General features: G+C 39.8%; 1 protein-coding gene across 3 annotated transcripts in view; it reads left to right on the plus strand.

The window, feature by feature from the left end:
- The window catches only part of sergef (secretion regulating guanine nucleotide exchange factor), a 392241-nt gene extending 371053 nt beyond the window's left edge, over positions 1-21188 (plus strand). For all 3 annotated transcript variants that reach the window (XM_039753309.1, XM_039753318.1, XM_039753335.1), the window contains 2 exons: positions 16678-16865; positions 20953-21188. In XM_039753309.1, coding sequence (XP_039609243.1) covers positions 16678-16865; positions 20953-21006 — 242 coding nt within the window. In that variant the 3' untranslated portion in view covers positions 21007-21188. The remainder of the gene's footprint in view (positions 1-16677; positions 16866-20952) is intronic.
- The last annotated feature ends 651 nt before the right edge of the window (positions 21189-21839 follow it).

Raw genomic sequence — 21839 nt, forward strand, 5'->3', positions numbered from 1 at the left:
CTGTGATCACACGACTAAAGAAATCTTGCTCATTAGCGATTCTGTCAAGAAGATCAAGACACTTGTTTTTTCGAATGTCCTTCTGCTCAATTGTGAGGTTTTTCGGCACCATTTTGGCACAGACCTTCCGCATGTGCAAATGTTCAGTCAAAATTTGATGAACGGTAAATCTGTTCAAATTTAATTGTTCACTCAACATTCTTAATGTTAAACGACGGTCTAATCTCACAAGAGTGTTCACACTTTCGATGTTTTCATTGGTTTTCAAAGTTGAAGGCCTCCCTGAACGGTGTTCATCTTCAACGTGTTTTCTGCCTTTCAAAAATGATTTGTGCCAGCGAAAAACTTGGGATAAAGAATGTTCCCCATAGGCCTGTTTTAACTTTTCAAACGTCACACTTGCCGATTCTCCAAGCCTAACACAAAATTTAATGGCACAACGTTGCTCCAAATTCCGCTGTTCCATTTTGCGTGACGCACAACCAAAAAACACAACTTCGCTAATAGCAGTCACAAAAATCACGTAGTTAACGGAAGGAGTTGAAACTCGCACTGAACTATGGGAGGGTACTGATACACGTGCTCTATCAAGGACAACAGCGCAGCGTTGCCAGATCGCTTGCAGTGTTGCCAGTCTCATTACTTTTCTGCCACACCTCTCGTAAGTGGTGAAAGACATTGGGATAATAGTAACCTTTAGACCCTTAAAGTTCACCCTGCAGTTCCAGATCTCTGATCCTTTCACCAGATGTTGGGACTTTAACAGGTTTGGTTTCATTTTGCAGGCCGTTATCTCACAGACCTATTTTCATCATCCCTAACCCTGTTTAGCCCCTCAATGAAGCTCCTACAGTGACAAACTTCACACCTGTACATCTGAGACCAGAAAATGTATGAATTTAGACCAGCATAATATTAAAATATTAGAGTATTCATTGAGGCACAGAAGTGTTAGTAAAATGAAAAAATGTTAAATCACGTACATAAGTAATAATAAAATGTCATTTCTAACACGACCATCCAAACCACAGTCGTGGGGGGGTTTTGGTGACAAGGCAGGAACCAACTCTGGACAGATCACCAGTCCATTGTAGGGCAAACATACACATTAAACACACACACTAGAGCCAATATAGCACCCCTATTTCACCGAACTTGCATGTCTTTAAACTGTGGGAGGAAACCCATGCTGAAATGGGGAGAGCATGCAAACCGAAATAAGAATATGCTGTCCCATAATAAAATGTACATTTTTATAAAGATCCAGCAGTGATTGCACAAGGTTCAAACCTTCCACTGTAACTTTTTATTTTACAAATTTCCTTTGGTTTTGATTAGAAAAAACAGCACAAAATTGTCTGGATCCTCCTCTTTCTTGTTCCACCCTGGACTTTTGCCTTCTGAGGTAGCGTAATACTTTAAATAAACAGAGTTTTTTTTTTATATCTAATAATCCATAAAACATATGATTAAGCTGTACATTACTTTGTATAGTTAATATTTTTTATTTAAAGTGACATGTACCTCAAGCTGCACACTCACAGTTATTTCAACAGCACTACCAAGATTTCAAATTTAATGATATACACTGCTTAAAAAATGAAGGGAACACTTAATCATCACAGTCTAGCACCAAGTCAGTGAAGCTTCAGAGATATCAATCTGTTCATTTGGAAGCATAAGTGATTGTAAATCAACTTCACCTGCTTTGTTGAAAATGAAAGTGACAGCATGGAGGGGATACCAGGAGACTGGCCATTACACAAGAAGAGCTGGACAGGGCTGTAGAAGGGCATCAGCCCAGCAGCAGGACCAGTATCTGCTCCTTTGTGCAAGGAGGAACAGGAGGAGCAATGCCTGAGCCCTACAGAATGACCTCCAGCTTGCTACTGGAGACACTGTGGTAAATGTTATGCAGCCTGCAACATCATCCAGAATGACCGGTTTTGCGGTGGTTCAGTGATGGCCTGGGGAGGCATACCTTGGAGAGTTGCAGAGACCTTCACGTGCTTGAAAAAAGTACCCTGACCGCTGTTAGGTATCAGAATGAAATCCTCTGAGCTATTGTCAGACCCTACACTGGAGCAGGGTTCCTCTTGGTGCAGAATAGTGCCCAGCCTCATATGGCCAGAGTGTGTAGGCAATTCCTAGATGACGAAGACATTGACGTCACTGAATGACCTGCACATTCCCCAGAACAGAATCCAGTTGAGAACACTCTGGAACAATATTTTTTGGTCCATCCAACACCGCCAAGTAGTACCACAGACTATCCAGGAGCTCACTGCTGTCCTGGTCCAGGTATGGGTGGAGATCTCCAGGATACTATCTGCTGTCTCATCATGAGCATGCCCAGACATTGTCAGGAGTGCACACAGGCACGTAGGGGCCTTATACACTACTGAGTCACAGGAAACTGAAAAAACTGTTTAGTTTAGACATTACAAAATTTGCAAGCTGCTTACATCCAGAAATTACAAAATTGCTTAGCTGAGGTCTTAACAGGGGAACTTCAAAAACCCTCACAGTTCAAACGCTGACACTGTCAGGTGAAATTTGCCCAAAATTGTGCTACTCTTCAACTGCTCTAAACTAACAAGCACATTTTTACAAGCAAGTTTTAGTTGTTTAATTTTTGAGTGTCTCCTGTCCAGATCTAGGGTATTCTCCCTTTAGACCGTTGACTGACCTGTTCCAATCTGTCAGCCACTGAGTTTCAGATTTGTTGCAGTAGTTTAGTCATCATCTTAGCTGTTTGTAATGTTTCTATTGCAATGCCATCAATTCCCATGGTCTTTGCTTTCTGCAGTGATCTCAGAGCCAATCTGAATTAATCTCCCAGTGCTAAAGGTCCAGAGGGGACTGGGCGGTCTCATGGTCTGGAATCCCTACAGATTTTATTTTTTTCTCCAGCCTTTTTTTTTGTTTGTTTTTTCTGTCCCCCCTGTCCATTGGACCTTACTCTTATTCGATGTTAATTAATGTTGATTTATTTTGTTTTCTTATTGTGTCTTTTATTTTTCTATTCTTTATTATGTAAAGCACTTTGAGCTACTGTTTGTATGAAAATGTCCTATATAAATAAATGTTGTTGTTTTTCTTTTTTTGGTCCACCCTGGCTATCAGGACCTTACTTATTCTATGTTAATTAATGTTGACTTATTTTATTTTCTTACTGTGTCTTTTACTTTTCTATTCTTCATTTTGTAAAGCACTTTGAGCTACATTTTTTTGTATGAAAATGTGCTCTATAAATAAATGTTGTTGTTGTTCTTGTAAAGGTTTTCTGTATATTTCTTCCAGTTTTGCTCCGATTATTGTTTAATTATTTGTGATTGGCATATTGTCACCTAAATCAGAAATTTCTTTCTGAATTTTTTTGGATTACAGTCCTTGTATTTTTCTTGTTTGTTTCCATCTTTGATGTATTTAGAGATATTGTTATATTATTCATTGTCCTTTCAGACAGCTTTCTGAAGTTCATGGTTCAGTTCTTTCTGAAGTTTTTTGTCCTCCTTAATTGTAGCTCCTCTTCTCTTTTTTCTGTTTCCACCATCTTTTCGCTCTGATTTACGTTTCTTATTCAATTCAAGTTTTCCTGTTTCTCTTTGATGACTTCTTTAAATGTCATCCAGCTCACCTGGTACTCTCTCAGTTTGACCTAGCTTTTGAAGTTGATTTCTGATGTTTTATTTAAAGACTGGCTATTTTATCCAGGTTCTTGGAAATCTAATGACCTTGTTGCTCTTTTCCAGCTTCCTTTGGAGTTTGCACGTTAGAAGTTCTTGATCCGTTCTGCAGTCTACTCCAGACCATTTCTTTGCTATTACAATTAAGGTCTTCCTTTGTTTTTGACAGAGGATGTAGTTTATTTGATTATGGTGTACTCTACCTGGTGATATCCAAGTGTAACGATACATGTTGGCTTGTCTGAAAATGTATTTGTAACAAAAAAGGGTTGGTGCATTCACAAAAGAAAATTAGTCATTCTCTTGATTTGCTTCTGCTTCTACTGTAGTTGTGTCATCTTTCTTGTTTCCTGCATTGGTATTCCAGTACCCAATCCCCAGGAGTATACAGCATCTTCTTTGCCGATCTTGTCAGTTTCAGCATGGACCTGATCATAGAACTTTGCTTTTCCTCTTCATCTGTGTCAGTTGTGGGAGTATACTGTGTACCTGTATGATGGTAATCTACAATAGCTGTCAATGAAATCATACTGGCATTGGTTATTCAAAATGTTATATCCAATGAAGTGTTGTCTTACATAGTTACAATAAATGCCATGTTATAGTAGATGTTGTGTTCTTCTGATTGAAAGTGCCCAAGTTCAGTCCTTTTTATCCCATCAATCCCATGGATGTTGAGATGTAATTGGTCTATTTCTGTCTTCTCTACATCTGGTTAACCTTGTTTCATGTGTCATACATTCCAAGTTCTGATTGTGATTATGTTTTTGCAACTTGAGATTTTCATTTCTCACTCAGAAGTCCTCAGCTTAGAACTTGCAGTTCCATAGGCTTTGGCTGGCCACATCACAAACTCATGCTGTACTATAAAGAATGCTTAGTTCTTCCTTAGTAGGAGTATATTGAGTGTTTTCTGACCTAAGGGAATCATTGTATGGCAGTATATTTGGGAACATTCTGGCTTATCTAGCCATATGGATATGTTGGTAAAGTATAGAAGTTGTTTACCATTGATTTCTTCCATGCAGTTTGAGTTGTCTTTGCTATTGTCACTTTTCTTTTCATCATCCACTGATGCCCAGTATTGTTGGTAGGTTTAGTCTGACATCCTGCAAAGACATGTCTGTTATGGTTGAACCCGACGGGACCAAAAGGTTTCAGACAGTATAGCTGTTAGCTTTCCCAGTGCACTCATGACTCCTTACCTCAACTAGGCACCATATCATAAGGAAGCAAATGAGTACCATAAATCTGATTTTCTTTTAATGGATTTAAAATCACCATTTTAAATGATAAGTTATTTGTTTACAGTCATGGCAAGTGTGAGCATAACAAGAAACAAGTTGGTGACAGCTTTCTTCCAGTAGAAACTTCACAGCAGATAGGAGCTTCAAGGTAAGCATCTGAAAAAGCATACAAAAATGAGCAGGATTGAAGACCAGGAATACAGTAGTCCTATGCAGCAGGTGAGAGATCCCTTCAAAATCGGAAAAAGTCCACTACTTCTATAAGATGAGGTTACACTGGAAACCAAGTAGTATCCTCTTCTGTGCATGTGCACACTTTTAAAAGTGGTCTTCATGGAAGACTAGCTGCCTTAAAGCCATTTATAGTAGAAACAAAACCAATAGACTCACCTTTAGGACTGGGGTGCTGAACTACAGCAGGTCTGGACTTGATTAGTCAGAATTTGTTATTTGGCTCAAGCAAAAGGCAGTTTGGCCATAGAAGAGCAGGAGAGCACTGCATGTAGGAGTGTCTGCAGCCGGTGGTGAAGGGCAGTGGAGGTCCTGCGCAGGTTTGCGGCCAGCATTTTTGCAAATAGAGTTGGTGATCTGGTCAGAATTAATATAATGATCAGTGCTGAGAAGTACAAGCAGATTCTCATCCATTATGCACAAGCTGGGTCATGGCAGAATCTCCAGTTAATCTAATTTTGCATGTATTGTAAAGTGAGGTCTGCAGCTGTTTGGCATTTTAATAATACTAATTCTTTGCATTTATATAGCGCTTTTCTCACTACTCAAAGCGCTCAGCAATTGCAGGTTAAGGGCCTTGCTCAAGTGCCCAACAGAGCAGTCCCTTTTGGCATTTACGGGATTTGAACGGCAACCATCCGGTTGCCAGTGCAGATCCCTAGCCTCAGAGACACCACTCCGCCTAAATACAGTAAATAATCACAGCATTCGTGTCTCCATGTGGGGGGTCGTGGCATCGTTGTGAGCGGTTCCCATCTGCAATACGGGAGTGGACAGCCCTGCACTTAGTGCACAGATGTAGGATCGTCTGCTACCCTAAGTGATGCTGGGAGCTGCTCATTACCACAGCTGTGTCATGACCCTAGTTTAAAAGGGAAGCAAGAGTGTGAGTAGAGAGGAAAGTGAAATGGGAAAGAACAGAACAGAGGATATTAAAGGACGGAGAGAAAGGCAGGAGTGGTAGTGAGCCAGTACTTTTGAGAAGCTGGTGGACAGGAATGGTGTCCCAGGAGATAGTGCGTAGCCAGCACTCAGGAGGGGGCACAAGGATCACTCCTGCTGAGCAGCCAGGAGCAGGAGTGATCGTTACGCTCAGGAGGATCCTCTCGCTGGGTGAAGCCTCTGACTGGAAGCGGTGGGAGGACAGAGAGCTCTTACCAGATGGGGCCTGGATTGGCAGCGGTAAGCGCGGGTGCAGGGTCCGGTGGCTCCCCATGGAACGGCTGTGGATTGGGAGGCAGGTACATGGGCCAGTTTTGAAGGATGTCTGTCCCTTGCTGCAAGGTTCAATTAGGGTAAAACAGAGAGGTGTTGGTTTTAAAAGGGAAGCACCGGGGATGAGAAAGACTCTTGTCTGAATTATAACCTCATTTTAATGGATACTTATTTTTTGGATTTTAACCTCCACTGTACACTCATTTTATGTTTTTTTTTTATTTATTGACCATTTGGAGCGCTGCACTTTTTCGAACACTTGTTTTGTGGATATATTTTGATAAAAGCACTTGCACTTTTCACCATCCCCTTGCTTGGTGTATTTTGTCCTCATCTGCCACGCTCATCTCGGTTACGGTACTGACAATGTTGGGTTCAAGAGGCTCCCATTATGGAAGAGGGAGCAAGGAGCCGACCCACACCATCACAGCATGCTTTTGGGGTACAGTAGCAAGAGAAAAGCCCAAAAGGAGGACATCTAAACTGTACACAGTAAAGGACCAGGATTTTAACCCACCCTCCAGGAGGTGTGAGGCAAAAGCATTTGTGGGTGTCCACAAGTCTAACCCTCTAACGCTGCATGCCCCTCCACTTCTTTATTTACTGCCCTCCTTTGTGCATATTAGAGTTATTAGCACTCAAACCCATCCCTCCAGCATCAGCACAAGGGATTAACAGGGTGGGAGAAGGCTTTAGTCCACTGTGTTACTGCAGATGTCTAAGCATTTCTAGTCACTGCATTTATAGAAAGGCTTGTATATGAATTTCAATGCACAGATGCTCCATAAGCAGATGATGCATTTGAAAGGGACATTTGCCGTTTCCACTTGGGGCTTTGTTAACAGCTCCAGCTGCACTCCTTTGCCTCTGGGGCATTGTGATGGCAGAGAATTTAGCAAGCGCCCCCAGGACTGCTTAGAAGCACTACCCCCCATCTCACACTTGTCATTTGTACTCTTACCCACATGTCCTTTAGTGTAGGAGATGTCATTGACTTCATCTTATAAACAGCTGCTGGTCAGTTGTAACCAAACATGCACATGTTGTGTGTCCTGTTCCACTTTTTATTTGAGTCATGGAGGAGCACTAAACGTGATCAAACAGCACCAACACTTTCCACAAAATGACAGAATTGCTGGAATATAAACTGTAGTAGATGTTCAGAAGCAGCATGAAAAGGGTTTTAGTACAGAATGTCTGAGAAATTATGACTGGATAAAAGGATACGATTTCAGCTGCTTTCAGAAATGAGAAAATGGGTGTCATTATACATCTTGTTTTTCTAAGCAAGGTAATTATATTTACAGTACATATCTGTCTAGGTAAGGATTCATGGATAACTCGGTGTGCTTTTGCTGTGCTTGTGTCTTTCTCTGATATGTAGCACCTTTAATTCTCATGTTTAGTCCATACTGTAATATTGCCTTTTTTTATTTACAGGGACCACAATATTTCAAAGAAGGCCCACAGAACGCACTGTCCAGCAGTCTGATTTAAATGATTTGTTTGTAATGTTTACCAAGCAAAATTATTTCAAAAACCATAATGCACCCTTTATTGGTATTTCTTTTCTTTCATTCTTTTTTATTTCAGCACTATTTTTATACTAAAGTTTATTGTAGTATTCATTTTCAGTTTGCAGTTCACTTTTAAATCATGGAGTTAAGCACGGTATCAGCCAAGATAGTGAAAAGGACACATCAAAGTGAAGAAAATGGAAAATAAGGTACCAGGGATCATATCATAGTTCATATCATACAAATTACCAAATGTACAGATGGAGGAATTTTGCAGATAAGCTTCAAAAGTGGTTGGGTGACTTTTGGGCATTGTTGTTTATTTTCCTTAATGGTCAGCCATTTTTTGAACTGCAGCTGTCATTTTGTACACTTGGCTCAGATTTCAAGAATTGATTTTTTTTCCCCTTTCCAAGTGCAAGCAAGTGAAGATAAAAATACCTTCAATTTGACACCCAGCGATTCTGTTTGATTTGCAGAAGGATTAGCTCTGCAGGAGGGTCATTGACAAGGTTTCAGGGTGCTGAGGGGGCTGTTGTCTGTGATTAACCTGGTGCTGAGCCACTGTCGGCCCCCTGGACACGTATGTTTACAGGAAAGCACACAGCATTCACTGTGGCGCTGGTGGGAAGCAATCGTAGCAGGCAGACTGACTGACGACTTTCCATTGGCTTCAAATGCATCAAGTTAAACATAACTCTCATTAGAGGCACTCAGATCCTAGTAATAGGAAAACATGGACTTTTCTACCAAAAAGGTCATTTAGACAGACGTGTCATCATCATGTGTAATTTTAATCGCCTAAATTTAAACATGAAACAGCAGGGCAACACAAGAATACCTGTGATTAATGAGCGTATTTTAATGCCATATATCAAAATGACTTGGCATTCTGTAATAAGTGAGTGTCTAGCAGATGCTGGAGTGACGAAGAGACGCTGTGCCGAAATGATGCAGTTTGAAACTCAAGCAGGGACGTGTTGACCAAAAGCCATAAAGACATGCACTAGGATAAATTTCTGCATGTATAGATGGCAGAGACAGATTTAAAACAACACAGGAGATGAGAAGGATTATGATATCTAATGCTGTACTTCTCCTAGATTGATAACAAAGTTCAGCTTTGTAAAAGTAATGAAAAATAAAAACAGATAATTGTAAGGACTACGAGAGCAACAACTAACAGGTATGATTTGCATTTTATTTAAATTATTGTCTTTCCTGAAGTGTTTTCTGAATATACATACATGTAGTTAGGGTTTTTAACCCAGTGTTTCTGAAATTGACTTTAGTGTACCCAGAAAATATTGTTACGAAGATGAATTCATTTAGCATCTTATCCATGATGCCATTTTGTTTATCCCGGGCACTGCAGTTTTGTGCATAGATTGTTGATGTGTTTCTAAAATTTCTACCCAGAAGTGTGCAGCTGATGACATCACGGGGTCATGGGTATCAAGGTCATGACAGACATGGAGAAATAAGAAAAAGGTTAACATGGCTTATCTACTTAGTGTTCTTGGTAGATCAAACTCTGCTCTACGTACTTTTGACTACAGTTTCAGGTTTTGATTTTTGGCTTGATTACAGTGCATGTTTGCTTTCCCAGTTACAAATATTTACTTGTCTTTTGGTTCATTTTTGTTATTGTTGTTCGTCTTCTTCTTCTTTCTTTCTTTGCCCCCAGGGGGAAATTTGGCTTTTTACAAAAATGCATTAATAGGTAGTTAGATAGTTAAATAAATAAACACACACATTATGCTCTGAACACACACTGGAATGACTAAAAAGCAAGAAAAATAAAAAGAAAGGAGCCTTCACTTGGCAGTCACAGTTAGGCATTACACAGGCATATTGCTTTTGTTATAAAGGAGCACCTGTAATGTTTCTTGACACACTTCTGCTGAATAATCCTTTGGCTGAAAGTCCTCAGTGTTAATGTGACAGAGAGAGGGTGTGCAGCATTGCTCATAATGTCACTCAGTTTTGTTTTAATTCTGTCCTTTGCAATGACCTCCCAGGGGTCCAGGGTGCATCACATAACTGAATTTGCCCTCTTATTTAGTCTGTTGATTCAGTGGGCCTCTTTTGAAGTGATGATACCAGCCCAGCACACCACAGTGCAGAAAATCGCACTGGGCATCACAGAGTTGTAGAAGATATGAAGGGTGTCACTTCTCACGTTAAAGTAACACAATCTCCTAAAAAAAAAGAGCCTGCTCTGCTCCTTCTTACATTGTTTCTCTTTGTTATTAGACCAGTCCAACCTGTCATTAATGTGTTACCATCTCAGCATCCACTCCTTGATTAGAGACGGAACATTGAGGCTCTTTGGTGCAGCGAAAGTCAATAACCAATTCCTTGGTTTTGCTGATGTTATTTTTTTCACCAAGAAACAAACTTCTCTAACTGACTCCCCTACTCTGTTCCATCCCCTTTATAAATAGACCCCATATGTGCACAATCATCAGAGAATTTCTGAAAGTGACATGAACTGGTGTTATATTTATAGTTGGAGATGTACAGAGTGAAGAGAAAGCCAGGAATGTTCCTTGTGATGCTCCAGTGTTGCTCACATCCGTATCAGAAACATAGTCATTGAGTCTCACAGTCTGTGGACTGCCCGACAGGTAGTCCATAATCCAAGACACCACAGGCTCATCCATCTGCAGACCTCTGAGTTTGCTCTTTATCATTGATGGCTGGATGGTATTGAATGTGCTGGAGAAATAAAAACACATAACCTCCAGAGTGCTGCCAGCTTTGTCCAGGTGAGAACAGGCCATGTGGAGCTGATAGATCATTGTATCCTTCACTCCAATCTTTGTCCGATAGACAAACTGCAATGGGTCCAGGTGGTCTCCCACAAAAGGGCTCATATGGTTCAGGTTCAGAATCTCAAAGGTCTTGATGATATGAGATTATGTGCCACTGGATCTGTAGTCATTAGGTGAAAAGGCACCTGTCTTCTTTGGAACAGGAACAATGCAGGATGTTTTTCACAGCAGAGTGAACAGGTGACAGAGGACACCACAAACTTGGTCAGCACAGCCCTTAAGAACACGAGGACTGACCCCATCTGGTTACTGCAGCTTTTCTTTTATGTAGCTTTCTTATTTAGTCTTGCGTTATGGAGAGTCTACACTGATGATCAGAGCTGGCCATTCAGGTTGACATGGCAGGAGTTGTTGTTGATGTAGTAGGGATGGTGTGGGGAGACTGGACATTGGTAGAAGGTGGCAGTGGGAGGGAAAATCTGTAAATAAAATTGGTTCAAGGTGTTAGCTTTGTCCACATTCCCTTTTAGCACCTGAGTCAGGACATTCATTTAAAGAAACTTCTATCATGTACTCTGTGACAGAACACTAGTAAGGAAGTTGGGAGTACAAAAGTTACCTCAGAAAGGCTTGGTTAGGCATTCAGCAGTTGGAGTTTAGTTTGACAGAAAACTAAGCGTTTAGAAATTTACATCTAAGAAAAAAATGAGATAGCACTTCAATTTCACATTTTCCAAAGGCTTCACCTATGAAAAAAGTCAGCAACATGGCATTAGCTGCTGGCATTGAAGTCAAACATACTATAAATTATATACAGCTTCTTCTTCTTTTGCCTGCTCCCGTTAGGGGTCGCCACAGTGGATCATCTTCCTCCATATCTTTCTGTCCTCTGCATCTTGTTCTGTTACATCCATCACCTGCATGACCTCTCTCACCACATCCATAAACCTTCTCTTAGGCCTTCCTCTTTTCCTTTTCCCTGGCAGCTCTATCCTTAACATCCATCTCCCAATACACTCAGCATCTCTCCTCTGCACATGTCCATCTTTGACTCCCAACCATTAATGAGCTAAAAAAAACTAAAATGCCCATGGGAAAGGCACTATATAAATCAAATGTATTATTATACTTAAAAATCAGCAAAACCATTTGATTACAGTGGGGAGTATGATATGATCTACTGTGACAAAAGTTGGTAGTAACACTAATAAAGTATGATTAAAATAATAATAATAATGAAAAATTTGGATGTGATGTGCATGACATTCCTGTGTAGTTGTGTCTAATGACTTGGCTTGCCCTCTTGGTGTTCTTGGATGAGGTCTCCATGTGCACTTCTCTGGTTTTCTGTCCACTTTCTAAAGGTGTTTGTGTTAAGCTCATTGGAAACTCCAACTCCAGGGATGGCTTTTGTCTTTTCGATATGCTACAGCTCCATGTACAAGAAGGTCCAGGTTCAGTAAAGGATAACGGAAAGAAATGTAAAACTTCACATAGGAAGTAAGCAAAACAAGGGTATAACCACTGTCTGTTTTGAAGTAAAGTACATTTTTATGAAAGATACTTTGGAGTCCTATTGAACTGGTGACTGTCCACTACTAGGCAGTGACAGATGTTATTCTAATCCTTAAGGGTAGTAAAGTGCTGGGGTACACAGAGTGCCATGTACAGTGCAATGCAAAAGCAGTTCTGCTTGCATATGTGAGACCATTTTTAAACGTCCACATTATTAAAAAGACACTGCACTGAAGAAAGCCCAGAGAAGTGCTTGAGGACTGCAGCGTAGGAACTACAGGAAAAAAAGTGAAACATCTTATATATTAAGTTAATGACTGTTAGAATTTTAAATTCTTCAACAAGGACAAAGACAGAATATGATTAAAAATAAATGTCACTTGGATGTCGGAAATATTTTTTTAACTGAGGCACACAGAAGTGTTCACCTATGAGTGTATGAGTAGCACCTTGGGGGACCTTCAAGTCCCAGAATTAATTTGTGTACATTAGGTGAAAATTAATGAACAACCTATATTGAGAGAATGGCATGTTCTCATAAAACATTTTCTTGTGTTTGTTGAAAGCAAAAGAAGGAAATCAATAAATAAAAAATAGCCTGGAGCATCAGGACAGTGTAGTTTATTGTTAAGGCTATAAACAAGCCAAGATGGGCCATCTGACATCAAAGTGTTCAGAGAAAAGGGAATGAAAACCTTGGGGACTGTTAATCTCTATCTATCTATCTATCTATCTATCTATCTATCTATCTATCTATCTATCTATCTATCTATTGTGGTGTATGGCCGGCTGTTCATCCCGGCCAATACCCCCATGCCTCCAGGTAGAGCCCTCCCTGCAGCATGGAGGTGCCCTGAATGCCAGCAGGGAATCCTGGACATTGGAGTTTTTATACACAACCCTGCTGGATACCATTGGGGCCACTAGGAAATGCTGCAGGGAGGAACAATGGTTATTTGCCTTACGCCCCGGAAGTATGTCCGAGTCACATGGACAAGGGGAATGACGTGCTTCCGGGGTGAAGAAAAAGACTTTGTATCTGACCTGGAAGTGATAAAGAATGACATGGACTGGGGATTGGGAACACTTCCGGGTCAGGGAATATAAAAGAACACTGGGAGCTCCCAGACGGGGAGCTGAGCTGGGTGGTAGGAGGGCAACGTGTCTGGGAGTGGTGGTGTTTATTGTATTGAAGAATTGTGTTTATTGAATGAGTATTGTGGAGGAGAGGGTGCTTTGTGCACTGTACTGTGAAAATAAAGTCAACTTTTGGACTTTTGGAGCGATTGCACCCCATATCTGTCACACTATCCTATCTATCTATCTATCTATCTATCTATCTATCTATCTATCTATCTATCTATCTATCTATCTATCTATCTATCTATCTATCTATCTATCTATCTATGTCTGAAAAGGCATCTTCTTACTTTAACAAGCAGTTTGGTGCACAACAACATACAGAGCTTACTGGGTGGTACCCCAACTAATTTCCTTGATGTTGCCTTTTAATTACAGTACTTAAAGTTGCCATTATAGCTACAGAGTACTTGTTCCAATTCAAAAGAAAAATTGTGTTTTTCAATGACTATTAACAAAAGCCAAGCCAATAAGAGAAGCAGTCCAATGCAGGAATGTTATACTCATGGACAATGGTGTATGGCATATTCAAGAGTAAGCAGTTCCAGTAACCTAATTATATTATTTGGCTGATGTCTCTATTTCAGGTACAACTGGCTCCATTTATTTTGTTTTATTATTTGGAGCACAGGCAGGAGAAGTGACTTTCTTAGTGTCATTCAGTGTCAATAGTGGGATTTGAACCCACAACCTTGGGGTTTGAGGTCCAAAGACTTAACCACTACGCTGCACTACCCGCCAATAATATTAGCCTTTGGTTAAGAAAAAAAGAAATCTACAAATATTATGTACAGAAAAGTACTGTTATTTATGCAGAACTCTGGATACATTTTATTAACCGATGGCACCATAACTGAGGCCCAGTTTCTTATGAACTTTCCCAGGCGAAACCAAGCAACACAGCTAGTGCTTGCATAATGACAGTTGTATTGTTTCAGCACTTCTCTGAAAACCTGCTGGTCATAACTTTGCTGAATCTCTGCAGCTTGACAGCAACTAAGCAGTTCATCCATGCAGCAAGATTGAATGCACCCCGAGACGCAGTTGCTCCTCTGAAACCCTTCTTAAACAGTGATACAATGGGAATCAAATGACAGTTGTTTTTTTTTTTTTACCTCCTCTTTGCTCAGTCAGCTGCTGGGTTGCTGCTGCTTCTGTGACGCGTGATCTGCATCTCGTGCGATGCTTTGAATATTTTAAAGTCACTACCTTGTCTCTCTTCTCCTCCAGACATCCTGAAACACTCCGATCTCTTTTCGCTGTTCTGTTATTTCACTGAGTAATATTTTGCATTTGTTTGCACTAATGTGATCTTTACTCTCATTTTTTGAGACTTTCAAATTTTCCTACTTCCATTATCTCTAACCTGCTCTACATGTGTATCACGAGACTTTCTTCTAAAGGTTATAAGTATGATGTAACTTGTCCTTCTCGCGGAACGTCAAAATGTCCCTCTGTCTCTCTTCAAAAGATCACGTATTGTCGCAAGATTTTTTTTTTTATAATAGATTTGTTCAAAGTCTGAATTCATGGGGCTGTATGGATAAAACTAAAGCATCCAAAACTTTTGCCCCCACTGCATCAGGGAGATTCCCGGGTTTGGAGCCCCTTGAGCAATATGGCTTCAGCATATAGAAGTCTTGATAAGAGCTGTCCACTTAATCAAGGCTGAAAAAAGGCATTGAGTCAAGATTTGAAAGCACAGCATGCTATTTCCCACCACACTGACATCAGTTAACCATTATTTACTTTTTATAGCACCTTTCACAGCATGTGGCATCTCATAACAACACATCAGTCAGCAGGTGTACTCTAAACTGAGCAAATAGTTTATAAAATGTTGAGCGCATAGTACAGACAGCATTGTAGGAAAAACAAGAGCAGAAACATGGTTCAGTGAATCTGAAGACCAATGTTCAAGGGCCTCTTCTGCCACTGAAGTTCTCACTAAGTTACACTGTAGACAGATAGGCATTGTGGAACATTACAGTTGGCAGCTTTGTCAGTTGCTAGTACAATTTTGAAGGTGAGTCTGTGCTAAATGGAAATCTAGAGTAGATGAGCCCAAATGAGGTAATGGAGTCGCAGTGCTGGGCTTTAGTGAAGACAATGGCAAGTAGCAGTCTGAACCAGTCCTAACCTGCTCATGATATGTGTAAGGAGGTCAATGGCAAAAAAATATATATATATATATATATATATATATATATATATATATATATATATATATATATATATATATATATATATATATATATATATATATATATATATATATATATATATAAGTATAGACACAGATGGGGTGGGCCCAGGAGATGTCTCACGGATGACAGCAAAAAAAATGAGCTGAGCCTGAGGTGTGAGATTTATAGTGGAGGCTGCTGTGAAGCGCGTCTCTCTAAGGCTGGTTATACAACAAGATGGGATCATCACAAGATTTGGTGAAAAAGAGTTTTGCTTCTCAGGAGAGCTGCAGCAGATAGTTGCACTCACTCTAGACTCAATCAGTTTCTAACACTCTGTGTGATGAAATATTATTTACCTTTGTTTATCCCTCATAGTCTGTGCTTCACAGGCCACAAACACAAATATCTTCAAACTTTTTTCTTCACTGAAGTGAGTCTGCCATTGTTTGTAATAACCTTCTGTGATGTTCTCAGTGTATTTACTGTAATAATCTGTACTCAGATTTCCTGATGACGACTCACATTTACTTTATAGTCCTCAAACAAAGCCTCTCTCAGCTGCCTGATTCGTGTATAGTAATCCTACGTTCTGCTTCTGTATCCTCTCCACTTAGCGTCGTCGACAAGCCCACAAAGATGCTTTCGTAGCTTCAGTCTCCTGATTGTGTTCTCCAGTAGCAGGTAGTACATGGAATTACTTCAGAAAGTTTTCCACACAGCAGTTGGTGATGATGTTTCTGTTAGAATCCACACTGAAAAGCCAAAACCGGCTGACAATCTCCAGTGTAGATTCAGGGCCTGCGATCAAAAGCAGAACACTATTATTTACGATTAATGGAGCACTTACAAGATCAGGCTGCCTTCCATAGGAAGTCAAAGTGGGCATTAAATTCATTTAATTTGTTTATGGATTTAATTACTAACAATTATTTACTGTATACAGAAATCCCTGTTAGATTTCTGAGCTCTCAATTGCAGGGCAATCCTCCGATTACAACGCGAGGAAAAACAACAGTAAAACGATTCTTAAAAATTGTTCACTGAGGGACGCAAAGTGGAATGCCCAGCCACAACCCCACACTCCCTTGTCATGTTTGTACGTGTGTGAGCTCCACTGATGAGGGTTTTCCTGATAATGTTTGTTTTCTTTTGTAAAGGAGATTCCATTCTGTCATGGGGTTGGAACGAGCATGGCATGTGTGGAGATGGAACAGAAGTCAACATTTCTGAACCCAGGCAGATTTCTTTCTTCCGCAATTACATACCAGCAGCGATCGGCACTGGGGCTGGGCACTCGATGGTTTTGTGCAGATCAGCAGGACAGAGTGGCGGAGATTTCAAAGCGGTAAGAACGAAACGGAAAAACAAAGAGTAAAGACAGGAAGGAGCATGATAAATGAAATGGGAATCTAATGATTATATGAAGCAGCAATTCTGCCTTTTTGGAAATTTTATTCATGTCTACTGTAACAATAAAACACACACCTGCTTCGTATGATGATTGGGGTAATTCATGTGTTTTATAGACGTGTTTTGTTGTATGTTTTTTTAGGTTTTGGGTCATTGATTTGAAGTTTCTTTTTTATTTTAACTTGTTTTGGTAAATGATATTTTTAACGGTTGTTCTTATTGTATACACAACATTCCAAGCAGTGGCAGTTTGGTTACACTTCTGATGTCTCAGGAAGTGATGCTTTAAATATGGTTGTGTTTACCGTATTCCCTGTCAATCAGTAGATACACTTGCAGTTCATTAAAACCTCTTGGTGACAGCTATGTTTAAATTCAAATAGGCCTTAGCACCAGGTTCTTTGACTCAAGTTTGACTTTTAATTTTTATTCTTGGTTTAGTGTCTTGATTTTGGTAGCACAAACCCCCCCTGCCTGTCTTCACTACAATTATTTCCTTGCAATTTTATCTCTCCGTCATTTCTGCTCACATTAATTTCAAGAGACACCCTGCATCTTGTAAAAATGACACATTTAATACACAGTTCTTTTAGTAAACCCCACCCATTTTATATAAGGCCCTTATGCTGATTTCACTGTTAAGATAATAAAGTGTCAGGATAGTACACGTCTTCAGGGTAACTCATCCACTAAAAGAACATTTACATCAGTAAAAAATGTTTGGTTCAATGTGTTGGTGGAGAAAAATAAAGAACATGTAGCACAGAAGAATAAGATTTACAACAGAATTAAGAAATGCAAGGTAAGTGTGAAGAGAAAGTTGAATTATAGTGAGAATCAAAAGGTGGGCACAGATTGCAGACAAGTCCAAGGGGCGCGGGATTATTTTGCAGATTTCAGGACTATTGCACTATGGATACTGAAATAACTGCTGCAAAGCTCATGGCCCAGACAGCATCATAGGAGCACAGACATAGTGGACCTTTGCAGAAACGCAGTGTCAGTTGTGATTTGCATCTGCAGAGACGAAGGTTGTTTATTGACAACAGTTTTCTGAAGTATTCCTGAGCCCATCGCTGAAGCATGTCCGTGTCTGATGTACTGTTAACTGAACGATCAAAGACAACAGGCATCCAGTATTGGGTTTTGACCTTGCCCTTTCCAAACAAAGGTTTCCCTGAATTCTCTGTATTAGTTAATAGAATTAAGCACTTCAGAGGATGAAACCCTTAAATCCTCAGTGACTATAGTTTGAGAAATGTTGTTCTTCAACTGTTGGCTTATGCAGTAATGGAGTTTTTCTGCAAAGTAGAAAGTGTAAATGACTGAGCCTTTATACTGAAGCATGACCACAGTACTCCTTGATGACATTTCTTGAACGGTGTTCATGTTCTTATACTGCCCGATCCTAATATTTTGGAATGTCCTCAAATTCTGCAATTCTTCTGCATTTTACAAGCTGTCCGGACGTTTTGGAAATGATCTTGTACATACCCCCAGTGCCAATGAAATGTTTTTAACAGGTCGTATTGTAAAGCCACTCTTAGACCTGATCCTGTAGCACAGTCAAGGAATAAGTGCTGTCAAAGGTGGCCAGTTCTTCAGCCCTTTGGCCATTTGAAGAAAGGTTGAATGCTGGTTAACGTTTTACTTTCTGTAGGCTCATGGGTTTCCATTCCAAACTCCATCTGTGGCTGTACAGTTTTCATGTAAATTGCAGCTGTGTATTATGATTGGACTCTTTTTTAAATTTTTTGCGTACTTTTCTAAAGTGAGTGGGTATCGTATTTTAGGTTTTCAAACCCAAGGAATTATTTTCAACAATTTGTTTATTACCCAAAAGCTTTATTAAAAATGTAAATATTTTCTATGTTATCTTTAAGCACCATTTTGTATGGACAATGGATGCCACTATTTTGTGGATTTTCCATTGTTACTTAGGAATGTTTCCTACAATTTGCTGGGATATTGCAACAATAACGTAACACGCGCAACTATGTAAAAATTGCTCTTTTTACTTCTGATTTGTCTAAGGTGTGAGCTCTTCCTTGGTCATTTCTTTGAACTTTCTAGCTTTTTCTTTCTGACTTTTGATTATGATTTTGGTTTTACCCTTTTTTGTTTTGATGATAGATAGGATTGCTTTCTTTTTGACAAACTTTGCACATCTCTGAAAATGTTTTGTCTTTCAGTCTTTTTCAAAAACCTTTTTTTCTAGTTCAGGCAGTGAACTACCAAGTGATGTTTCATAAATGTGCAGGTGGCACTGACTGGGACTTTTAATATTCTACATTTCCTCACAGGAGTCTTTTAACAAAGAGACATCAAAATGTATTCATTGATTCTCTGACTATTTTCTTGGGGAAAATCTGAATGATACAGAAGAGACTTCACAAGAAAAAAGACCGTAGTTCTATCTTCTCAAATACATGAAGAATTAGTCCAGTGAGTGCTGCATCCTGCAGTATTTTGGGTTCTGATTGACAGCTCTTATTTTTGGTGAATGTCCTGACTAAGACTTTAAAGGGCTTTTCCTACTAAAACTAAATGACTTCTTGGCCACCTGCAGCATTCTTTGTGTTTGGTTTATGTCCTTGAGTTTGATTCATGTTTTTGGAAACACTCACGTTCAAGATCAAATACAAAGCTTGATTAACGCTGACTAGACTACTGAGTACATCCAAATAGGCTCCTTCTCATCGTCTCCAGTGTAAATGTCATCTCCACACTGTGGCAAGTGATAGAATCCTGCAGTGCACAATGAAACAACACCATACAAGATTTTGAAGAATAGCTCAGATAAGCACTGAAGGAGGCACCACACCTGCTGTGTTTCTTTTTATCGTGGGGTACATTTTCTCTTGTTTGTGTCTGAATTATTTCTTTTTTTTTTGTTATTCAGTTTCACTGCACATGACCAAGTGCAAGTAGGAGGCCGCTAATGGACCTGAGTAATTGTAATTCCACCACTGACCAGGGGATGGCAGGGTGTGCTAACTGCCTTTCTCACGTACTTGCAGACCATTCCCGGGAAATCTCACCAGGTTCTGGCACCCTCGATGATGTCACTTCTGGTTCCGGGCCCAGAGATGAGATCACTTCCGGTCACGACAACATTATTTACGGTTCTGGCCCCACAGATGACGTCACTTGACTGTCTGTGATCAGTTCTGTTTTGTCTTTTGGCATTATTTGTCACACTGTGCTCGTATGCTCTAATCATATTAAAGCTGTTTGTTAAAGGTTTTACTCATAATAGTAGGTGTATGATTCTGACAAAAATATGAGAGAGTGCACCAACAGAAGGGCTCCATTCAGTGTGCCCAGAGCCACAATGTCACAAGCTTTCATTTGTGTCCTCCCTTGTGTCTTCAAGAAATGTCACAAGTCATCACACAGGTGGTCTCATCCAAAACTGCACATTATGTCAAATGTTTTTGTATTTGTGATGCTGTATGCTTGCATAAATTACTTCTAGTTTCAGTGGACATCTGCTGTGTGAAATGATATTTAAGATTGTTTGGAAGATCACATAAAGTTTTCGGGGCTTTGGTTCAATTTCCTTTATGATGGTCTGAAGAGTGCGATACTGCCAATGCGTCCATATTGGCTGTTCTTTTGGATATTGATTGCATTTAAGTATTTTTTTGGTTTATCCACTTCATTATTTAACCTTGCAAAGAGAAAAGTCTTGTTTGTCTGTAATTACTGGGAGCGCTTACTATTTATGGTCAGAGTTAACATTTGTAACTCCTCTAATCAAATACCCGTCCAGTTCAAAGTGTGTGCCAGAAGACTTCTGAAGACAGGCTTGAAGCAGCGTCCTTCATTTCATTAAGTGCTGCAAGTGAAGCCCTGTCAGGTCCCGCTGCTTTGTCCATTTATAAGGCTTGCGTGTCCTTAATTCTCTTTGTAAAGAATTCACTTTGTTGATTCTTTGCTATATTCTGTGTATTTTTTGTTTTTTTTTTTAATCATTGTCTATAGATACATTTTACTCAACATTTTTGTACCCTTTTTAGTGCCCTGAAGAGCAAGCTGTTTGTCAGGGGAATCCTGAGACAGCCACAACCTGACCCGACACACTGCGCCACTGTGGTCGAAGACTTCTACGACGTGACGAGACGGAGCCGTGACTGAGCCTGCCAGTACAATATAGGGAGTACAGATGGCTGCGCCTTCCTCACATGGCAGCACGGATTCACGGCCTTGCAGCTGACTTTTACTTTTTGTTAATAAAGAATGTTCTTTAAGTGAATTTTTCACGTTTATAATGTGTTTCATCATCTTAGTGTCTTCAGTGAAACAAAGCAGCTCCAACAGAAGCCCCATAATTACAGTCCATTTATTTACTTTATAGACCGTGCCATCTAATTTGGTGTTCCAGGTCTTCTACCCAACAAAATCAACATGTTTTGTCAGAAGTTCCAGTCAGTCCCATACTTCAGCATTCTGGGAAATGGATACAATGAAAATGGATGGATTAGAATTTTGTAGTTTGCATTTTTCTGTTTTTTAACAAGTGCAAAGCAACTACATAAGGTTCAACACTTATTCAGATGACAAATGGCATCAGTTTTTGCTAACTAGTTGTTGTGTCCCGTGTGATTTACGACTCATTCATTTATGGTGACCATAAAAAGAATAAAACCACATATAATTTGTGACAAGTAAAATGAATTAAAATACAGCAAGAAATGTTAAAAATTAAGAGATCCCTGTACAGTAAAAGGCATTGCAGCAGTAATGTCTTTTAAAATTTCGGAGACAGAAAAAAGTCATGTCTTTAGTGCTGAGACAAGAGACACATAAGTGAGCCGACTGATTGAACAACAAATTCATTTAACACAACGAACACCACGTTATGAACCTGATCAGAAAAAAGCCTACAGGGCTCCAGGAATGGATC

Source organism: Polypterus senegalus, chromosome 1, assembly GCF_016835505.1.
Source record: "Polypterus senegalus isolate Bchr_013 chromosome 1, ASM1683550v1, whole genome shotgun sequence".
In the NCBI taxonomy this organism is placed as follows: Eukaryota; Metazoa; Chordata; class Cladistia; order Polypteriformes; family Polypteridae; genus Polypterus; species Polypterus senegalus.